General features: G+C 32.9%; 2 protein-coding genes and 1 long non-coding RNA gene across 5 annotated transcripts in view; 2 read left to right on the top strand and 1 right to left on the bottom strand.

Moving 5' to 3' along the window:
• The first annotated feature begins 886 nt into the window (after positions 1 to 886).
• LOC101488281 (importin subunit alpha-4-like) lies at positions 887 to 6,982 on the top strand. 3 transcript variants are annotated; one of them, XM_012714075.3, is made up of 12 exons: positions 887 to 1,082; positions 1,354 to 1,581; positions 1,922 to 1,945; positions 2,583 to 2,679; positions 2,778 to 2,872; positions 2,969 to 3,100; positions 3,207 to 3,401; positions 3,534 to 3,700; positions 3,814 to 3,892; positions 4,089 to 4,214; positions 4,567 to 4,688; positions 4,958 to 5,453. In XM_012714075.3, exons 2-12 carry the CDS (start codon positions 1,381 to 1,383, stop codon positions 5,283 to 5,285), a joined length of 1,566 nt encoding a protein of 521 aa, XP_012569529.1. In that variant the 5' UTR covers positions 887 to 1,082; positions 1,354 to 1,380; the 3' UTR covers positions 5,286 to 5,453. The 3 variants fall into 3 exon arrangements, 2 of the variants coding, with proteins under 2 accessions (XP_012569529.1, XP_004494562.1); XR_012162233.1 differs by lacking the exons at positions 887 to 1,082; positions 4,958 to 5,453 and adding exons at positions 5,936 to 6,098; positions 6,653 to 6,982 and having other exon boundaries at positions 1,113 to 1,581; XM_004494505.4 differs by lacking the exon at positions 887 to 1,082 and having other exon boundaries at positions 1,119 to 1,581.
• Positions 6,983 to 8,787: 1,805 nt separating this feature from the next.
• Positions 8,788 to 9,942, top strand: LOC101500320 (uncharacterized). The gene is made up of 2 exons (XR_012162502.1): positions 8,788 to 9,070; positions 9,345 to 9,942. It is a non-coding gene; the product is annotated as an uncharacterized lncRNA (long non-coding RNA).
• Positions 9,943 to 12,940: 2,998 nt separating this feature from the next.
• LOC101489173 (topless-related protein 3) overlaps positions 12,941 to 18,670 on the bottom strand; it is a 9,890-nt gene continuing 4,160 nt past the window's right edge. Inside the window, exons 8-26 of the mRNA XM_073366064.1 lie at positions 18,627 to 18,670; positions 18,399 to 18,531; positions 18,196 to 18,305; positions 17,998 to 18,067; positions 17,855 to 17,928; positions 17,684 to 17,779; positions 17,512 to 17,604; positions 16,626 to 16,753; positions 16,289 to 16,523; positions 16,034 to 16,201; positions 15,865 to 15,948; positions 15,015 to 15,167; positions 14,809 to 14,919; positions 14,521 to 14,700; positions 14,315 to 14,443; positions 14,126 to 14,221; positions 13,789 to 13,971; positions 13,521 to 13,696; positions 12,941 to 13,345 (exon numbers count right to left, since the gene is read on the bottom strand). The exon at positions 18,627 to 18,670 is cut by the window's right edge and continues 10 nt beyond it. Of these exons, the coding sequence (XP_073222165.1) occupies positions 13,126 to 13,345; positions 13,521 to 13,696; positions 13,789 to 13,971; positions 14,126 to 14,221; positions 14,315 to 14,443; positions 14,521 to 14,700; positions 14,809 to 14,919; positions 15,015 to 15,167; positions 15,865 to 15,948; positions 16,034 to 16,201; positions 16,289 to 16,523; positions 16,626 to 16,753; positions 17,512 to 17,604; positions 17,684 to 17,779; positions 17,855 to 17,928; positions 17,998 to 18,067; positions 18,196 to 18,305; positions 18,399 to 18,531; positions 18,627 to 18,670 (2,483 nt within the window). The 3' untranslated portion in view covers positions 12,941 to 13,125. The remainder of the gene's footprint in view (positions 13,346 to 13,520; positions 13,697 to 13,788; positions 13,972 to 14,125; positions 14,222 to 14,314; positions 14,444 to 14,520; positions 14,701 to 14,808; positions 14,920 to 15,014; positions 15,168 to 15,864; positions 15,949 to 16,033; positions 16,202 to 16,288; positions 16,524 to 16,625; positions 16,754 to 17,511; positions 17,605 to 17,683; positions 17,780 to 17,854; positions 17,929 to 17,997; positions 18,068 to 18,195; positions 18,306 to 18,398; positions 18,532 to 18,626) is intronic.

Raw genomic sequence — 18,670 nt, forward strand, 5'->3', positions numbered from 1 at the left:
AAATAACTATCGAAAGTTTGAAATTTATGGATGAAACTCTCTGAAATTTCTGGTACCAGAAATTTGACAGAAATTTCTGGTAGAATAAAAGTAACTATCGCAATTTTCAAGATACAAAATTTCTGGTAGTATAAATAGTGTACCGGAAATTTCAAGGTGTAAAATTTTTGATAGTATGAATTGTCTACCGAAAATTTTCCCAACAAACTTTCCAGTACATTGTTTATAGTATCAGAAATTTTGTACCTTAAAATGTCTGATAGTTACTTTTATTCTACCATAAATTTGTGCCTTTAAATTTCCGATCATTTATTTTTTTTTTATCAAAAATTTCAAATTTAAAAAAAATTGTACCAAAAATTTCAAGAACGAATGAGATTTCTGTGAGTTTCAATTGAAATTTTCGAGAATTTCAACCGGAAATTTGAAATTTTTGGTAGTTAAATGAAATTCCAATTAAGAACATTTACTGAATTTTCAAATTTTCTGATGAGACTAATTCCTAGAAAAATGAAACTTTTGGTATTGAAAAATAACGACTGAAAATTTGATATTGGAAAATAACAATCAGAAATTTTATTCCTCATTCATAAAATTTCCGATAAGAGAATTTAAAAAAAATTATTTTTTTCAGAAATTATTTTTACCGTATATTTAAAAGTATTTTAATAAATTAAGAAATAAAATTTTAAATAAGGAGTATAAGGTCAATCGTGGCGTACAAAATCAAATACTCTATTATGTTTTGTCAAAAAGAAATATTATGAGTATTTTTTTGTTAAAATATTTCGTAAACGAATGGGCCGTAGACTGCTACATGTTGGCCCAACATAAAACTCAAACACCCTATCACTAGTAAGTAGAATAGTTCCGTAAGAAAAAAAGAAGTAGACGAGATTTTCTGTCAAAAAAATGAAGTATAAAAAACGGTGAAATAAAAGCTGTAAAGAAAATGAAAGCGAAAGGGAAAAAGCGCACAATGCGGTGGGAGCAGCTGTTCAGGCGACGTCTCCGACGGTGGATTAGTGGCTGAGTATATATATTATCTCTTGGAAAAACCATTCCAACGAGAACAATTATAGGTTACGCGATTTTCTATTGTACCTGAAAATTTTCTCATTATTATTTTCTTTTTTATAAAATAAAATAATTTCATTATTATTATTATTAAAAAAAGGAATGCACGTAGACAAAAAATATTGATGAACTTAGGGGGTGCGCATTGCTCCCTCTTGAGTCTTCAATCTTGATAGTCCAACGTGGCATAAAGTATTTTGAGAATGAGGTAGTATATAAATAGAAGTCACGTTTTACTAATTCAGTTACAGTATTTGCTTCATTTGAAACTTGTAGTTTACGCTTTCTTTCTGCTAAGTAACAATGTCTCTGCGACCTAATACTTCGTCTTCTTCATCTTCTCCGAGGAAGAAAGTGAACAAGAACACTGGTGTTGACGCCGGAGACTTTAGTCCGAGGGGAAAGAACGACTTCGTCCAGATAACGAAGAATAAGCTCCAAGAGAGTATCTTCAAGAAACCAAAAGAGGAAGACGTTCCTTCTTCTCCCTGCCTCATCAACACAGTACGTATAATGATGATGACTTTATGTTTTCAATGGAACAAACTTCATGCGTAGTTAGATACATTCATTCTAAGAGACATTACTCACAAACAAGAAATAAAAATTTCATGCGTAGTTAGCCTCCAGCTTAGGCTTTTATTACTTATTGTATAGCCTCCATCAATATTATGTTTCTTTCCATTGGCTGGAAATAAAAATTTATTCTATCATATTCTGAAGTTTACATTGTATGTAATAAAGCTGAGATAATCTAATGTTTCAACCTTTCTGTGACGTCTCCATACTATTGATTGGGAAAAATCTTTTCGGTGTTGATGGTGGCTTGGATTTGAACTTGCAGGACCATGATATTCTAATATTCAAGGTAAAATCTTTTTTTCATTAGAATAACAATAACCTTATTATAGTAGTGAGCTATTCACTTCATTTCATATTAAGTGTTGTTTAAGGTAATGTACACTTTTACTTGCAACAAAATTTCTATTATAAAATTAGTTCTATTTACTAAATTACTGTGTACTCTTATTAATAAATTAGTTTGTGAAGTTGTTAGGTGAATTGAGATAATAAATAGATATATTAATGGAAAAAAAGTAATTAATGGTTCATTGGTATGCTAAAATGACAAATAATCTGAGACAAACAGACATCTTTTTAAAAAATTTATGAGACAAACAAATATTTCAATTCTGACCCTTAATATGAGACGGGGAGGGAGTACAAGAGCTAATTAATATATGATAGGTTGATACCAACAATTAGGTGCATTATTGAAAAATAATAACGAATGTTTAGTGACAATGATAATTGTTCCATGTCAAGATCATAGCCAAAATTTTACCAATTGCTTAAATAAGAGGCTTCAGCAGAATTCTGTGGAAATAAATGATCATTTAATAGATAGAGATGCATAAACTGCATGTGTTATTTTCTGTGTGTGATTTTGAACTGCAGCATAGAAATGATTCTTTTGATCTTTTACTCTTTATGCTATTTAATAGATACAACACATTCGTACATTGACACAAGAGTTATTTTCCGACGATCCTGCTTCACAACTGGAAGCAACTACTGAGATTTGGAAGCTACTATCGAAGGGTGTGAATACAATTCTTATATTTATACTCATGATGTAGCTCTTATAAGTTCTTGTTTGTTTCTCAAATTTTAACTTTCATTGATACATCTCTTTTCAGGCAACAATGCTCTACTAATTGAGGAGGTGATCCGGGCAGGTGTTGTCCCTCAGCTTGTGAAGTTTTTGGCAAGAAATGATATGCCCCAACTGCAGGTATAAATCTTTTTCTATCATGTTCTCTCTTTTGTGATTCCTGAATGTGAAGATTTTGATCTTAGTCACACAATATGTTACACATTATATCTGCAGTCCAAGGCAGCATGTACTCTAACCAGCATCACCTCGGGATCGTCTGAGCATACAAAAATTGTGGTTGATAATGGAGCTGTTCCCCTGCTTGTTCACCTTTTGTGCTGTGGTAGTGATGACATGAAAGAGCAGGTCAAGTCTTCCTCAGTCTCATAACATAAAGGCATTGAGAAAACAATCACACATGTATTTATATGTTGCTTGCTTACACAATTTCCATGTCTCGTGTATTGAACAGGTATTATGGGTATTAGGTAATATTTCTGGTGATTCCCCAAGCGCAAGGGATGATGTTCTTAGTCATGGTGCACTCTTGCCACTATTGGGTCTGATGTGGAATCCATCTATAGTAAAACCATCTATCTTGAAGATCGGTTCATGGACTTTATCAAACTTGCTCCATGGAAAGAATCCTTCAAAACTTCTTGAACAGGTTGGGTAAATTTTCACAGAATATTTCATGTGTAGTAAAGTTAGCAGATCCTATATAAATTAACATAGTTAATTTACTCACTGTTTGTCATCTTCTCATCTCCAACTCATGCTCTTCTGTTATCTTTTTCAGATACAGCCTGCTTTGCCTTTCCTTCGGAATCTCTTGATGACGACTAATGAAGAAGTTGTAGTAAGTGCATGCGGGACTCTCTCTTTACTTACTTATGAAGCCTCAAGTCAAATGATCCAAGCTGTCATTGATGCAAATGTCTGCCCTCGACTGGTAGAGTTACTACAGTAAGTCCTTAACTGATTGCAATACCTTTTGTGTCTTTCTGTTTTAGTAACTCTAACACTCTCATCTATATTTCTTTTTTCTCTGGTGGACTGAATAAATTTCCTTTTTACAGGTCCCCAGAATCAAAAGCTACTGTTTCTATACTGATAACTCTAGGAAGTCTTGCTATGGGTGACGAGGCTCATATTCAGGTAAAAAGAAAGATGTATAACTATCTATTGATTCAGGAAAGCCTCTAATTATATTGTCATTATGGTTGTAGAACATGTCGCACCAGTTTCAAATGACTATTGAGAGTGTATAATTTTTGTCACGTTGCTTTTTCTGGCATTCAAAATTGATTTATTTTACTGCCTATTGATACTAAATTAGCCACATCTTTTTCAGGTTCTAATTGACAATGGAGTTCTCACTTGTGTTAAACAACTTCTTTCAACCCGTGATAGAATCGTCATCAGATATGCTTGTTGGGTAGTCTCAAATATCACTGGCGGGAATAAAGCTCCAATACAGGTAAGCATTGATTTTATTCTGCCTAATTTAGTAATGATTTTCTTCTGAGCAGTTTCTTATTAGAAGTTCATAGCAAGTTATTTACTTGCAAGTTTCAAAATGGATTGTTTGTTGAAAACTGCTACTCTAAAGTCTGGACTCATTTTTAAGTAGGTTGAATGTGAACCACATTCATTTTTGAAAGGACTAAGATTTGGAGAGAACTGAGTACATGTCATTTTCTTCAATATTTTATGCAGGAAGATATCATAGGCCAACACTATATCTGGAAATTAGTTTATACAAGACTAGCTAAACCTTTTAAACATAACATATATTGACACAACTAATATCATTATGATCATTGTTGTAGGATGTCATCGATGTTGATCTTATTAGTCCTCTTGTTCATCTTACAAAGGCTGAATTTGTCATCAAGAGGGAAGTTGTATGTGCTATTTCCAATTGCGCTTATGGAACTCCTGAGCAGATCCGGTATGTTTTACCATTACATTTTATTTTCCTAAATCACGATGTTTTCTGACCATTCTCATTCTTCTAGATGTAAATACCTTAAAAAGAATGGCATGTAGTGAGATGTACAGTTTTGGGTCCCTGGAATTGTGGAAAATATTTTATACTTAGCATTTTAGACACACTTGGAATTATGGTTTATTAAAAAGAAGGTTGTGTATATAATGTTTACTCGTTTTGCATTTTTTGTTATGATGAAAACTTATGACTAAATGGACATTATGGTCTAGGTTCTTGGTGAGTAAAGGGTGCATTGAGGCACTCTGTGATCTCTTGACCTGTCCAGACCCGACTCTTTTGACATTATGTCTACATGGGCTGTATAACATTTTACTTGACGGAGATACTGACAACAATATTACTGGTGGGGTCAATGTTTATGCTGAAAAGGTTGATAAGTGTGGAGGATTGGAAAAGATTATAAGTTTGCAGAGCTATGACAACGATGATGTTTATACTTTGGCTGCGGATATGGTGGAGACATATTGGCCTGAGGAGCATGAAACGGTAGATGATGAGAAAGTTCATAATAGTGAGGGTGGTAGTGAGCAAGGTTAAAAAATACCTAATTACTTTTGTTAATAAACTAGATTTCCTTGTTACTCCCTGGTTGAAGTTAACTTTTTCTTATCTTTGTTTACTCAGCTGAAGGTCATATTTTTTTAATCTGGCTCATATTGAATACTTGTCTTACATTACAATGATAGAAAAGGAAAATTATATTTGGATATGTTATATTTCCTCTGATGCTCTCTGCTGTTTAGTTAACTTCTTATAACATGGAGTAATGGTTGTTTAGAATCATGTCAAAATGATAGATTTGAATCCCTTGTAGAGATTTCACATGATGGTGCCAAGTGTGATAATTTTACAATGAAAAATCATGAGTATATTTTTTAAGAGGGGCTCATCAATGGGTTTTAAATTTTAATGGGGAAATCCTTCCCTTCTAAATATCTAAATGATTCTGCATTGTCACGATAATATTTTTAGCCACAGATATATATTTAAAGTTCACAACGCATACAAAAATATTAATAAGGTTTTTTCATCGATAGCAAGATTTGAACACATTTTCAAACAAAATGAGTCGAAACTTAAGTCAAAATTACCTACTTTACCAACTAAATTAACATTTGTTAGGACAAACAACTAATTAAAATTATGGATATGGTGGAGAATAAATCCAATTAAATTTTTCCATGCAGCATAAAGAGGGGGACGATAAAGGTTGGAATGTGAAAAATATTTATACTAAATAGAAGGGTTGCAGCTTGCTAAGGCTAAGGGATAAGGATATGTGGAATTGTGTGTTGATTTTGAGGACGTGGTCAAGTGATTCAAGCATCACACTGGTGACAATGCTATTGGGTAATTATCCAGCATATTCGTATATTATTGGAGATGGATAGGGAGGTTGTCATTTTTATCGTGAAATTAATATTTGTGCAGATTCTTTGAGTAACATATGGTGTGATTCTGGTGATGTTTAGACAATTTATAATTCTTGTACGGTTCAAATTAGTCAGATGCTCAGTAATGATCGTAGAGGGCTCTCTATCCTAAGTTTATTTCTTTAAAGCTTCTTATTTTAGACTTAAATCCTCTAATTTTTCAAAAATATAAACTATTCAGCGTTATTTTTTTTTAAAACACATAATTGAAAATGTGTTTGTTTTTTTTTTTAAATTTATATGGTCTTCTTAAATCTCTAATCCTAATATATTTTTTTTCTTCTTCCACCCCTCTGCCACAAAATGATATCTATCTTAGAACTTTTTTCCCACTCCTCCAAACACTTTTAAAAACAAACACAACTTTTTTTGCTTTTTTTCCCTCGAATATGTACTTCTAAATAAAAATACAGATTTTTTACTCAACATATGTAACTCACAATCCATTTTACTTTGCTCTCTGTCATCCAGGAACCAAGGTCCAAAATAGCTCTTGGCGTTTGGAGAACTAGTCCAATAAGAAATTCATTAAGAAACTCATAATTAAAAGACATAATAAGGAGCTTATTAAGAGGGATTTATAAGTTTTGGATTTATTTGACAGCTATTGATGTAAGCAGAAGCCACTCTTCATATGGATAAGAGTATCTTATCTATATATCCACTCAAACAAACCTGGTTGGTAATGTTTTTCCTTTTATACGCATTAAAACATGTATTACTAATTAGTACTCCTAACATAATATCTATATCTCCGCTTAATTAGTTGTTATAAATATGATTAGATGTGGATTTAAACTTTGTTTACACCATTGCACAATAAATACAATTTTTTGTACTAAAAACGGTATTTCAAGCATTTAAATCGGTATAAATTATATTGAATTATATAATTTAAATTTGTTAAAATCGAAAAATGATGAATCTGTGAATAAATTCACAAAATTAATAACATAAAACGACACAATGTCTATAAATGTGACAAAGTCTATAAATATGACAAAATTGATATGTCAGAAATATCTATGCATTCGAAGTTGTAAATGCAAATATCATTAATTAAATTTGCACTAGATCGACACTGACATCTAAATTTGAATCAAATGAAATGAATACTATAATAAGATAAGAAACTAAAACAACTGCAACAAATCAAAACAACATCGCATTAAGACAACGAAATCATGAAGAAAGAAAATTAAATATGTGAGAAAATCACTTATTTGGATAAAAGATAATGAAAAAAGATTTAGAAGAGTAATTTCAAACAAAAAAATTATCCCTAAATCATCTCTATTGAATGAAAAAAAATAAGAAATAGAATCAAAGAGTAAGAATGACAAAAAAATTTGCACCCATAAATCAAATTCGCAACATATACGAGACAAATAACTTAACAAGTATCTGTAAATAAAACAATTGGGTAATTCGATTATCACTTAACGAGAATGGGATGGGTATTTATATCCGTCAATTAACGAAATACCCGTATCCACAATAAATATCCATAATTATCCTTATATTTATATTTAGTTTAAATACAAAACCTTAAAAATCTCCATCCATCTTAAACTCACAACATAAATGTTTGAAATCCATTTTTATTAGTTAACAAATAAATGATACGATCAATTAATAACACAACGCATAATTTTCTTATATGAAAAAAAAATGGAGTTTAAAACGTCAATTTTTTATAATATTTAATTTTTTATTTTATAGAAAAGTATTTTTTTAAATTCACTAAATATCTGTGAATATCCACCAATATCTATAACATGACGATATCTCAAAATAAATATATGCATTAATATGAAACGAATATAAATATCATTTCGTCCTTAAATCTTAACTTAATTTACAAATATCGATATTGTTAGATCGGTCGTTTTATTTAGATTCAAATTAAAATCTCACAATTGTGTGAATTAATTATAATAAAATTTATCATTTATTCTAACACAAACAATGATATATAAATATGATTTTTATGTAGCTGAGGACTACTATGATGCCGCCCTGTCCTACTCTCATCCTTACCAAAGAGAGAGGGAACCAAATTCGGACCAAAAATCTTGCACAATAAATACATAAATAGTTGTTAATATATATATATCTCCACATTGGATAGAGTGTGTGAATATATTTAGTTTACTATTCAATTACGGAAACATGGTTAATATATACTCTTTATTTATTTTTCAAATCTTAATTCATCAATTTTAATTACCAAGTTAATCTTATATCCACTATATACTTTTTATTTATATTAATATTCCTTTTAACAAATAAAAAATTATACTAAAAATCATATTATTTTTTCAATGAAACATCATTTTTTTTCAACTTTGCTCTCATTCATTTATACTTAATTACCTAAATTTATTAATTAGTAAAATCGTTTTACCTGCCAAGTTATTATTTATTTTCTTAATTATTGTGAAAACATTAAATGTCACACACTATGAAATGAGAGAGTACAGTAGTAAAAAAAAATGAAACGAGAAAGTACAGTTGTAAAAAAATGAAATTAGAGATTCTCAATTTTTATTCTTTACATACTAAGAGATTCAGTTTCTATAAAAAAAAAAGATTGGGTATTCAGGTAGTATATATAAACTCGACAAGTACACATCACTAAGAGAAATATATCTTAAATCAAACACAAATAAACAATTTCATATTTGCAATATTTTTCGTAATGATTTTTTCTCGTTTATATTTTCTTTTACGGCTGTTTTATATTCTTGCTCCGTTAATGCATGTCAATGCTGCAAAAGCTTACTATGTTCCATTTGAATAAAACTATGCTCCTTTATGGGGGCAAGAAAATATACCAATTCTCAATCAAAGTAGCGAAGTTCAAACTTACCTTAGACCAACATTCTGGTAATATACAAATTACATTTATTGTAGTATTTTATTTAAATTCATACAATTATGTGAGATGATGGCATATGACTTTTTTATGAAAAAGAAAAAAAAAATGCGCATACGACTTTATTAAGTATTATACTATAATAAAATATAAATAAAAACATATTTAAAAAATTGATGTATCTCATCTTAATTTTTAGTTATTTTTGCTTATATTTCATTTAGAATAAAGTAGCATTTTAAGATGGTATCAGTAATTAATAATATCATATTTTTTGTCTCTTAGGTTCTGGTTTTTAATCTGTGCAAGAATATGGTTCTGGATGGTTTAATATGAGGATTAAGATGCCTCAGAAGGATTCAACCGCAGATGGCACCCCTATCTAACAGGTTTTTTGTAGATGGCACCCCTATAAGAGTGTTTAAGAACACCACAGAGAAAGGAGAGAGCTACCCAACAAAACCAATGAGGATTACAGCAACAATATGGGCATCTGGTGGAGTTCCAGTAAATTGGAATGATGCACCATTTGAAGTCAATTACCAAGAATTTAGCATCGATGGTTGCCAGGTTCAAAACACTAGCAACAAAGAATATTGTAATTCTTCTAATTTTTGGTGGAATACTAACAAGTATTGGGAGCTTAACCATCATCAAAAACAAGCTTACAACGATGTTAGAAGCAAGTATTTTAGTTTATGATTATTGTGCTGCAACATTGCAGAGTCAGAGTCCTGAATGTCAAGATTTTTGATAGGTAAATTAACACTAGTTGATAATAATGACAGATGTTGTAAACTAACTAGTTCTATTCATTTCATGTATTTTAAGATTGTCTTGCACAAATTTAAAATACATTTTAAATATCATTTTACTTTTTCCATTGACACTATCATTTACTCTTTTAGTTAATAAAATTGTAAAATGATTGATAAGGTAAGAATTGTTAGAATAAATTGTATAACTAAGAGAAATTGAAATTGAGAAGAAGCGAGTAAAACAAGAATGTTTTGAAACGAAGATTGATCAGTCACACACATAAGAATGTTCTTGGTGTTATAAATTTATATCAAACAGTTTTGAATAGTTGTTACTCCATCTGTTATGATTACCTTTAGCCTACATTCACTTTGATTTTCTGCCATCATTTTGAATCTTTTAACACATCAAATACTTCATCTTTTCTTTTAATGAGATAAATCCATATTTTCTTTGTAAAATCATCAATGAAGGATACAAAATAATAATTTCCTCCTATTGATATTTCTTCAATTGGACCACACATATCAGAGAAAATTACCTTTATCATTCTTGAAGATCTGGTTAACAGTGCTGCTTTGAAGGAATTCTTGTGTTGCTTGGCCTGACAATAGGGTTGTGCACAAAATCCGGTTATGTGCCCCAAATCCAAAACCAGATTCAAATCCATTTTAAATATCCTATTAAAATCACATGGTTATAATTCGGTTTATTTATGAACCGGCTGGATACCCACTTATGTTTTATATTTGGATTTGGTTTTTATCCACTCAACTCCCAAAAATCCTAAATCTCAAAAACTCTAAAACAATTCTGATTTTGTTAATTTTGAGATTTTTTTATAAAAAAAATCAAATTTATTTTTTTCGAAAAAGTATCAGAAAAAATTTGTTGAGAAAAGTTTTAAAAAATTTATCAAAAAATTTGAATTTTTTTTCTCGAATTCAAAAAATTGTAAATTATTTTTTATCGAAAAAATAAAAAAAAATTGAGAAAAATTTATTAAAAAAAACCGATTTTAAAATTAAACTTTTCGAAACCGGTTATTTAATCACAACCAATTTTACAATTAGTTTTATAACCGTTTTTAAACCAAATAATGGATTTGGTTATAAATCTAAATTCATATATTGGTTTTAAAATGAATATAGTTTGGTTTTTTAAAAAAACCAACCATGCACAACCCTACCTAGCAACATGCCTCACATATGTCTTTTGGTATCTGAATTACTGGAGTTCCTAGCGCCATGCCCCTACTCTGCAACATTTAGAGACTTCTGAAGTTCAAATGGCCAAATCTCTAATGTCACAACCAATCTCATTCTTGACTTCAGCAGCCAAACACTTGTTTCCACTTATATGAATCTCAATTTTGAAGGTTCTGTTCTTGGACAGTTGGGCTTTCAAGATAAGCCTATTTGAGCTATCAAACATCTTCATTTCACCATGTTCCATCTTCATTGAATACCCCTTTTCAAGCAGTTGTCCAAGGCTCAACAAATTGTTCTTCATGGTTGGCACATACAACACATCACATATGAAAGAATGCTTGTTATCTCTCCTTTGAATCAGCATCTTGCATACTCCTTCTACGGTCAATGTGCTATTGTCTGCAAATATGATCTCCTTTTCACCTTCTCATAAATGCTTACAAACCATTCTTTATGGCCAATCATGTGATTTAAGCATCATGAGTCAAGGTACCACAATTTTGGATAGTCCTCTTTTGTGCTTGTAACAACTATCATCATCATCCTTTTGGACTTTATTGGATTTGCATTCATCTGCAAAGTGCTCCCATTTTTTACAATTTTAACATTGAATTCCTTTTTGTTAAACTTTTTTTTGCCATTTGAATTCTTGATGTTGTTATTGTCACTATTTTGTTGATTTCTTGAACTTCCAACCCCTTCATTAGACCCATGTTTCCTGTACCACTTGAATTTTCCTTTTTCTTACTTGTGCTTCACATCACTTTGGCTTGTCTTCTTGCTAACTTGAGCATGTAGTGCTTGCATTTGAGATGTTTAGGTTGTTGCACATCTTTCCCTTACTCTCAGCTCATGAGCTTCAATAGAGCTTTGCAAATTCTTCATCTTCATCTTATTAAGATCTTTTGACTCTTCAATGACTACTACAATATGATCAAACATTTGTGTTTATGTTCTTTTTTTTTTCTTTTCAATAACCACTACTTCAATTGTTGATTCACCATTTGATCTCATCTTCTTGCATCTGCAACAATTCGTATTTCCTTCTTAGCATTTGGAGCTTCACTTTCTTGGCCCTTTCACCACTTATATAGTATTTGACCAAGATATCTCATGCCTCCTTTGATGTAGTTGCTTTTAAAATCATCTCAAAGTTGTTCAAATCCACACTTTGCTGGATGTAGAACAAAACCTTGCAATCTCTTCTCTTGTAATCTTTGAAAGTTGTCTGATGTCTTTTTGTAGGATTTGCACCAAGCTGCTCATAGTCATCTTGAACAATCTCAAACACTTCTTGAACTCCCAGTAATGATCTCATTGATGCAGACCGCCTCTTCCAATTCTTTCCATCAAGGATTGACAGATTCGATTGAAAGCTTCCTCCATTCATGATTCCTTTCTTTCTTTCACTCACATGGTGTTTCCCAATTTTGCAATTCCTCACACTTGCACTCGTGTTTCCCAAGGATTAAAATCCAAACTCTTGATGTCAATTGTTAAAACACATTATATAACTAAGAGAAATTGAAATTGAGAAATTGATAAGAGAGTAAAACAAGAATGTTCTAGTAAACGAAGATTGATAAGTCACACACACAATAATGTTCTTGGTGTTAGAAATTTATATCAAACAGGTTTGAATAGTTATTACTTCAACTAACTAGCTTTCTTAACAACATTAAAACCACCCTAACTGAATTATAACCACAGTTAATCATTTTGAATTAACTACATTTAAGGATATTTTTTTTTTAAAAGCAGTTAATGTAATATTAAAATATTTAGGGGAGGGGATTCTTTCCAATATTCCTTAGGTTGCAATATATAGTATCTAGTTTGACAAAAACATCACATAAACAAATTTGAGAACGGGCAAACTGACATTGTTATCAAGAAACAAAGACACTGCACTACAATAAACTACAAACAATGTAATTGAGTTGAGACAGGACCAAATGTATGTATACAAGAGCTTACAGCTAAACATTTACTGTTTTATGTCCAAACGGGGAGGAGGAATCAAAATCTAAATAAAAAACTAAGATGCTAAAATTACAGATGGAAAGAATATGCTAAGTATGATACAATGAATGTTCTTATCGTTGTGCGCCCTGATCGGGTGTGTGGTTGCTTGTTGTTGATGATGATGCCGTCCTACCATTCATCATTCCATTATCCATAGGTGGACTAGATCCCCACTTTCCCTCTGATTCATTGGGCTCTATCACTTTCACTGACCCATCAGTCAATCCAAGGGCAAATTGGTTGGGCTCTAGAGGATGAGCTGCCACAACAACAGGATACACACCTTGGCTTCTGCAATATGGTATTATACAACACGGTAAACGAGTCAAGTTCCAACACATAATTTCGCCAATAATGAATCACAAAATAAAACTAAAATGTCACAGCATATCCTTGCGCTCACAAGTTTAATTTTCATTGCAATAAAAACTAAAAATTGGGTTGAATCTGCTACACTGAAACTTACCCGTTTAAAGTTGATGGTGTAAAGTACATGGATGGTGCAATGCGACATCTTAGTCTCAAGCTGTCGGCATCAAAAACCCCCGTGTTGCCATCGCAAAAGGTAGCATAAATTAACTGACTGTTGCAAGAATAAGCTGCATTTGATATGGGAGCAGGCAGAGCATCTTGTGGAACCCACTGCAACAGTTGATGTACACAGATATATCGATTTCAGTTTTATCCGCAACCAGCAGCCACATCAGCAATACCAATTAAAAGTATTTTTTTACCTGTCTAATGCGTTCCATCTTAGAGGCATCATATATTGCCAACTGAGTCTCATGGGCTACCAATAACCGGAGTTGGTCTGAATGAAACTGCACCCGAGTTTCACCAACAGGAACCTTACCTGCAGGTAGTTGAATCGGAATTGATTTTCTTTTCTCCCATGTATCAATGCTCCACACACAAAGCTGTACAGATATTATTTCAATTGAGTAAATTGTTTGCAAAATGCAAACTGTATGCTTATAAACTCCAAACACCAAGTAATGGTACTAAATGATATGCATAAGAGGTTTCCCATCTCATTCTGAATCTAACATGAAAGAAAGCTTAGAGACATACGTGAGCATCAGCACCAGATGAAACCAGGATGCCAAGATTGGTGGAAAAAGCTAGGCCAGAAATTCGCTTTTGGTGACCCTTCAATTTTGATTTCACCTAGAAATATCCCAAAAAAATAAATGAGATTATTATAAAATAATGGTTTAAATCTTAAAATGATGAAAGTAAGCAATTGAAGATAGTAATCACCTCATCCACTCTAACATTATAAATATGAATAGTTGAATCCTCCATCCCAATGGCTATGATGTTGTTATCCTTAGGGTGGAAAGCCAGAAACGTAGAGGCCGGAGGTGGTGGCATGAATGTTGTCATTACCTATAAGAAAGTAGACTATGTTACCGGTAAACTTAGCAACTAAATGAAATATCCCAGATGTGTCCTTCAACACATACCTTGAATGTCATCATGTTAAATAAAGAAACCTTTCCACCACATGCAGACATAACATATGAATCATTCTTTGAGAGTGCAATGCAAGGAACCGCTTCATCAAGGTTGACACCCGAAACGTCATTGGTCATAAGAAGACCACTGTTGGGTTGCCAATGTTGCGGAACAACACTGGCAGTCGCCTATAATAATACATACTTCAGACTTCTCTTATTTATTGAGAGGAAAAATTAAAAAAACACTTTAAAGAAAAAGGACTAGAGAGATATGCAAACAAATATTTACTTTACCTTCCCACTAGGATTCTGTTCATTCCGAACCCACTTCCACAACTTCTGAACACCATTTGAACCAAGTGCCAAAATACCAGCACCAGAATTTGTATATAAAAGTCGAACGACCTATATATGCTTCAGTGTTAAGCAGAAGTTCACACAGAACACCGTTTGTAATAGAAAATGGTAAACTCATTGTACATAATCAACAGTCAACAAACCTTGCTGGAAGAATCTGTGCTGTCAGGCATGGTAACTAACCGACATTGGACAGGATCCACAATTTCAGACAGCTGCCATGATTTTGTTCTATCCATTGCATCTTCCACTGCTCTAGGTTTTTCCACATTTCTAACAGTGGGATCAACTCCATTCTTCATTGGAAACAGCAAAAGCAATCAATGTGGTGCAAACAAAGTATTTAGATTCAGTCCATAATTAATGAGCAACTCGCAAATATAAAAATAATAAACCATGATATTCAAATGATAGGACGGTGGGGTGCAAATCAAAGGTGGAGAAAGAATTGGACCAGGTGCTGGACAAGAGTCCAAAGAAGCCGGTAATATGAAAACTGGAAAGTATATTCTTGAAGGAAGGTGGGGCCAGAGGAGAGTTAGTGAGTAGCAGGTAGAATCATGGGAAAATGTGATTATGTTAGAAAGGGGATTTAGGAGAAGAAAAGGAGAGAAGGAGATCATGCATTTTGGTACTGGGTGTTAGGCAGAGAAATTCTCTCTGACGGAACATGTGGCTCCTTTGTCTATAAAATAAAACTAATGAATTCAGAAATATTACTTGGTTCTCTATAATGAATCTACAAAAAAATGAGGACATCTAATAACAAAATATCCAAAAGATGGTCTTCCATAGTAAAAAAAGGGCATAGCATAGTGCAATTAAGCATGCCAGAAGAATAAAAATATGAGGCAAGTTCAGCGTGTTTGTGTGTGTTTACAGGCGAAAATTTGAATCGTATAGTCATAGCAATTAAATATGACTTTAAGATTGTAAAGTTATAGCAAGTATATCATAGTCATGAATACTGAATTCACAGGAAGATGTTCATACAAGAATTTGAGAAGGCCTGGCAGGGGAGCTTCTTTCCACTTTACAGCTGATAGGACTAACATTAACAGCAGAAGAGCCAGGTACCTAAATAACGAACAAAATAGACTACCAATTCATGTCTTGATCCAAATATCAAGAATCAAAGAAAAGTAAACAACAATATTACAACCTTGATTGCAGCAGATTCAACGGGAGACCTTAATGCTTCAAACGCCGGAGTTTCAATTGTTCTTAGGGATCTTAGACCACTAGCATTGGCAAGAATTTTGAATCCATTATCTGCGGTACTAACAGCAAGAAGATTTCCTTCTTTATTGAATCTCAAGTGTGGAAGGCCCTGAAGAAATTCATACCAATCATAAGAGGGACATCTCGTGAAGTGTATGTTATGCTCAAGAAGATTTAAAACAGTCAAACCACCCACCTGTAGTCCACCCTCTGCATCAGTGCTTGTTAGAAGATTAATGTTGTCCATGTCCCAAAACTTAATTTGGCCGTCTTCCCCAGCAGCCAAAAAGCGGTTTTGGGTTGTGTCAAACTTCACTACACCAGCAGATTTCTTTCTGAACCCATTGTATGTTCTCTTAATGGCTCCTTCACTTTCATTCCATTCAACAAGGAATGACTCTCCATCTTTACTCGTCCCACAAGAAAATAACCTAGAGAAATAGGGTATGAAATAGGAAGGCATGTCAATATCCAGTTTTCCATTTAATACATCACACTTATCTGATAATTATCCCCATTCAACTATATCTTACCTAGTTCCATCGGCACTGTAAAGCATTGTAGTACACCAGTGACCAGGGGCATCATAGTCAACCCTAGAACCCATATTATCATATAGCCAGGCTTTTATTTTACCATCAATGGCAGTTGAAAATATGAACTGAAAAGTTTAAATAACAACCTTTAGTAACACTAAAGCGGTGTTACTAGAATAATACAACTACAGACAAGACGCATGCATAACTCATGCAAACACAGAATGCATGAGTTTACTAGAACCAAATTATTAATGAAAGAATTGCAAGTGTCGAATGAAGATGGTGATAAAAAGCCGGGAAAGCAATAAAATCAGAAGTTTCCATCTTTCTTGTTTACTAGAGCATTATTTATACTTCCTTTCCGTAAAAAAACAAGGAAAAAATATTAAACCAAAATTCTGAATTTTCTTTCCATCAAAATTCCACTCCTACTCAGAACCCATTGAACGCTAGATTATGTACAACAAAATTGCATGTAGGACATGCCGGCAAATTGACTTATTGTTGACGCTGTAGAAAATATAATGTCAACAACAATGTACAAGAGATGGGAAGGTGCAGTAGCAATCCTATGGTCCTGCCTGTTCAATTAGGATTAATGGTGGGGAAGTGTATACTTAGACTGTGGAGAGCTGGCTTCAAAGCCCGCATATGAGATGTAACTGTTACTAAAGACTTCAGATTATGAGCAATTGCCTCTGCAACTTTCTAGTGACTGCAATGAATTAAATATGTTTTTATACCTTCATAAATTAAGGCACAAGTCACGATGCAGATGGCTAAAGCTATACAGTAACAATCTATCAAATAATAATATATAGGCCGCAGCATGATACCTTCCAAAGAATAAACTAGCAGAATATATATATCCTGTTCATACCTGAATGCTCTCCTTGTGATGAGGACAGACAGAATATACAGGAGCATCATGCCCTTCAAAGTTAAATAATCTTCGTCCCGTTAAATCCCACACCTATTAAAAGTTACTTCTTCAGAAAAAATAGACAACTTATTTGCATAATCCAAAATGGCAATTAGTAGATGTTGTGCACCTTTATCAATTTATCATCTCCACAAGTCACGATACAGAGTTGTTTATTTGGATAAGCAAATGCCAAGTCATTCACACCACCAATATGGGCATCAATCTACACCAAGAAAGATATGTAAATCAAACTGCAAGTACAATACAACTTCAGTTACCTTTGATAAGAGTAACTCACCTCCATACGCTGGGCAAGCTCATTTGACCCCGTGCAGGCATATATGTGAATCAAATGCTTTGTAAATGCAACACCTAAAGCAACGCAACCGGTTAGATATTGAGTCTGACAGCTTCGAAATATGTCTTAAAAACATCACATACCCACAAAACTTCCATCAAGGCTCCATGTGACACGGCTGACAGAAATAGGTGTGTCTTTGACCATTGCTGCCTGTGAAATTAAACTCTCGCCTATAAGATTCCAATGGTTTTGAATTTTCAAGCAACAAAGACTCCCATAGTATTATAGAAAGAAAATATTGCACAGAATGAAACTCATTAAAAAAACGAAATTCGAACCTGAAATGGTAATGAGCATGCTGCTATGTCCCATATCTTGAATGGTTTTGAAACCAACCTTTCACGCAACCCAAGTTCCCAGAGGGAAATTTCACCGTTATTTGAACCAACTGCTCAACAGAAACATGCAGTGATATTGTACTTTTGTCAGGATTTTAGTAATGAAATATTATATACATAAACACAAAAATCATAGAAAATACCAAGGAGTAAGGTTTGGTGAGAAGGATGAAAATCCATGCTTGTCACAGAGGATCCTTGATGCAAAGACATAGCAACTGTTCTTGGAAGATCATCCTGCGACCAAGAGGCTTGTCGAGCTGTTGGATAAGAAACCTAAAATAATATAAATGAACAATAGTGATGAGTCAGAAAATTTATTGGTGCAATCCAATCTAATCACGTCCTAAACAGAAAATTGTTGAGATTACCTCCTCCACGGAAAAAGCAGGCCGGAGTCTTTTCATTAGCTGTT

This window comes from Cicer arietinum, chromosome 3 (genome assembly GCF_000331145.2).
Source record: "Cicer arietinum cultivar CDC Frontier isolate Library 1 chromosome 3, Cicar.CDCFrontier_v2.0, whole genome shotgun sequence".
NCBI classification, from domain to species: Eukaryota; Viridiplantae; Streptophyta; class Magnoliopsida; order Fabales; family Fabaceae; genus Cicer; species Cicer arietinum.

Excerpts from the sequence above, each read along its gene's own strand:
- LOC101488281 (XM_012714075.3), top strand. The coding sequence starts at position 1,381 with ATGTCTCTGCGACCTAATACTTCGTCTTCTTCATCTTCTCCGAGGAAG. Across the intron at positions 2,680-2,777 it reads TTGGAAGCTACTATCGAAGG|GCAACAATGCTCTACTAATT; the intron begins GTGTGAATACAA and ends ATCTCTTTTCAG. Across the intron at positions 2,873-2,968 it reads ATGATATGCCCCAACTGCAG|TCCAAGGCAGCATGTACTCT; the intron begins GTATAAATCTTT and ends TTATATCTGCAG.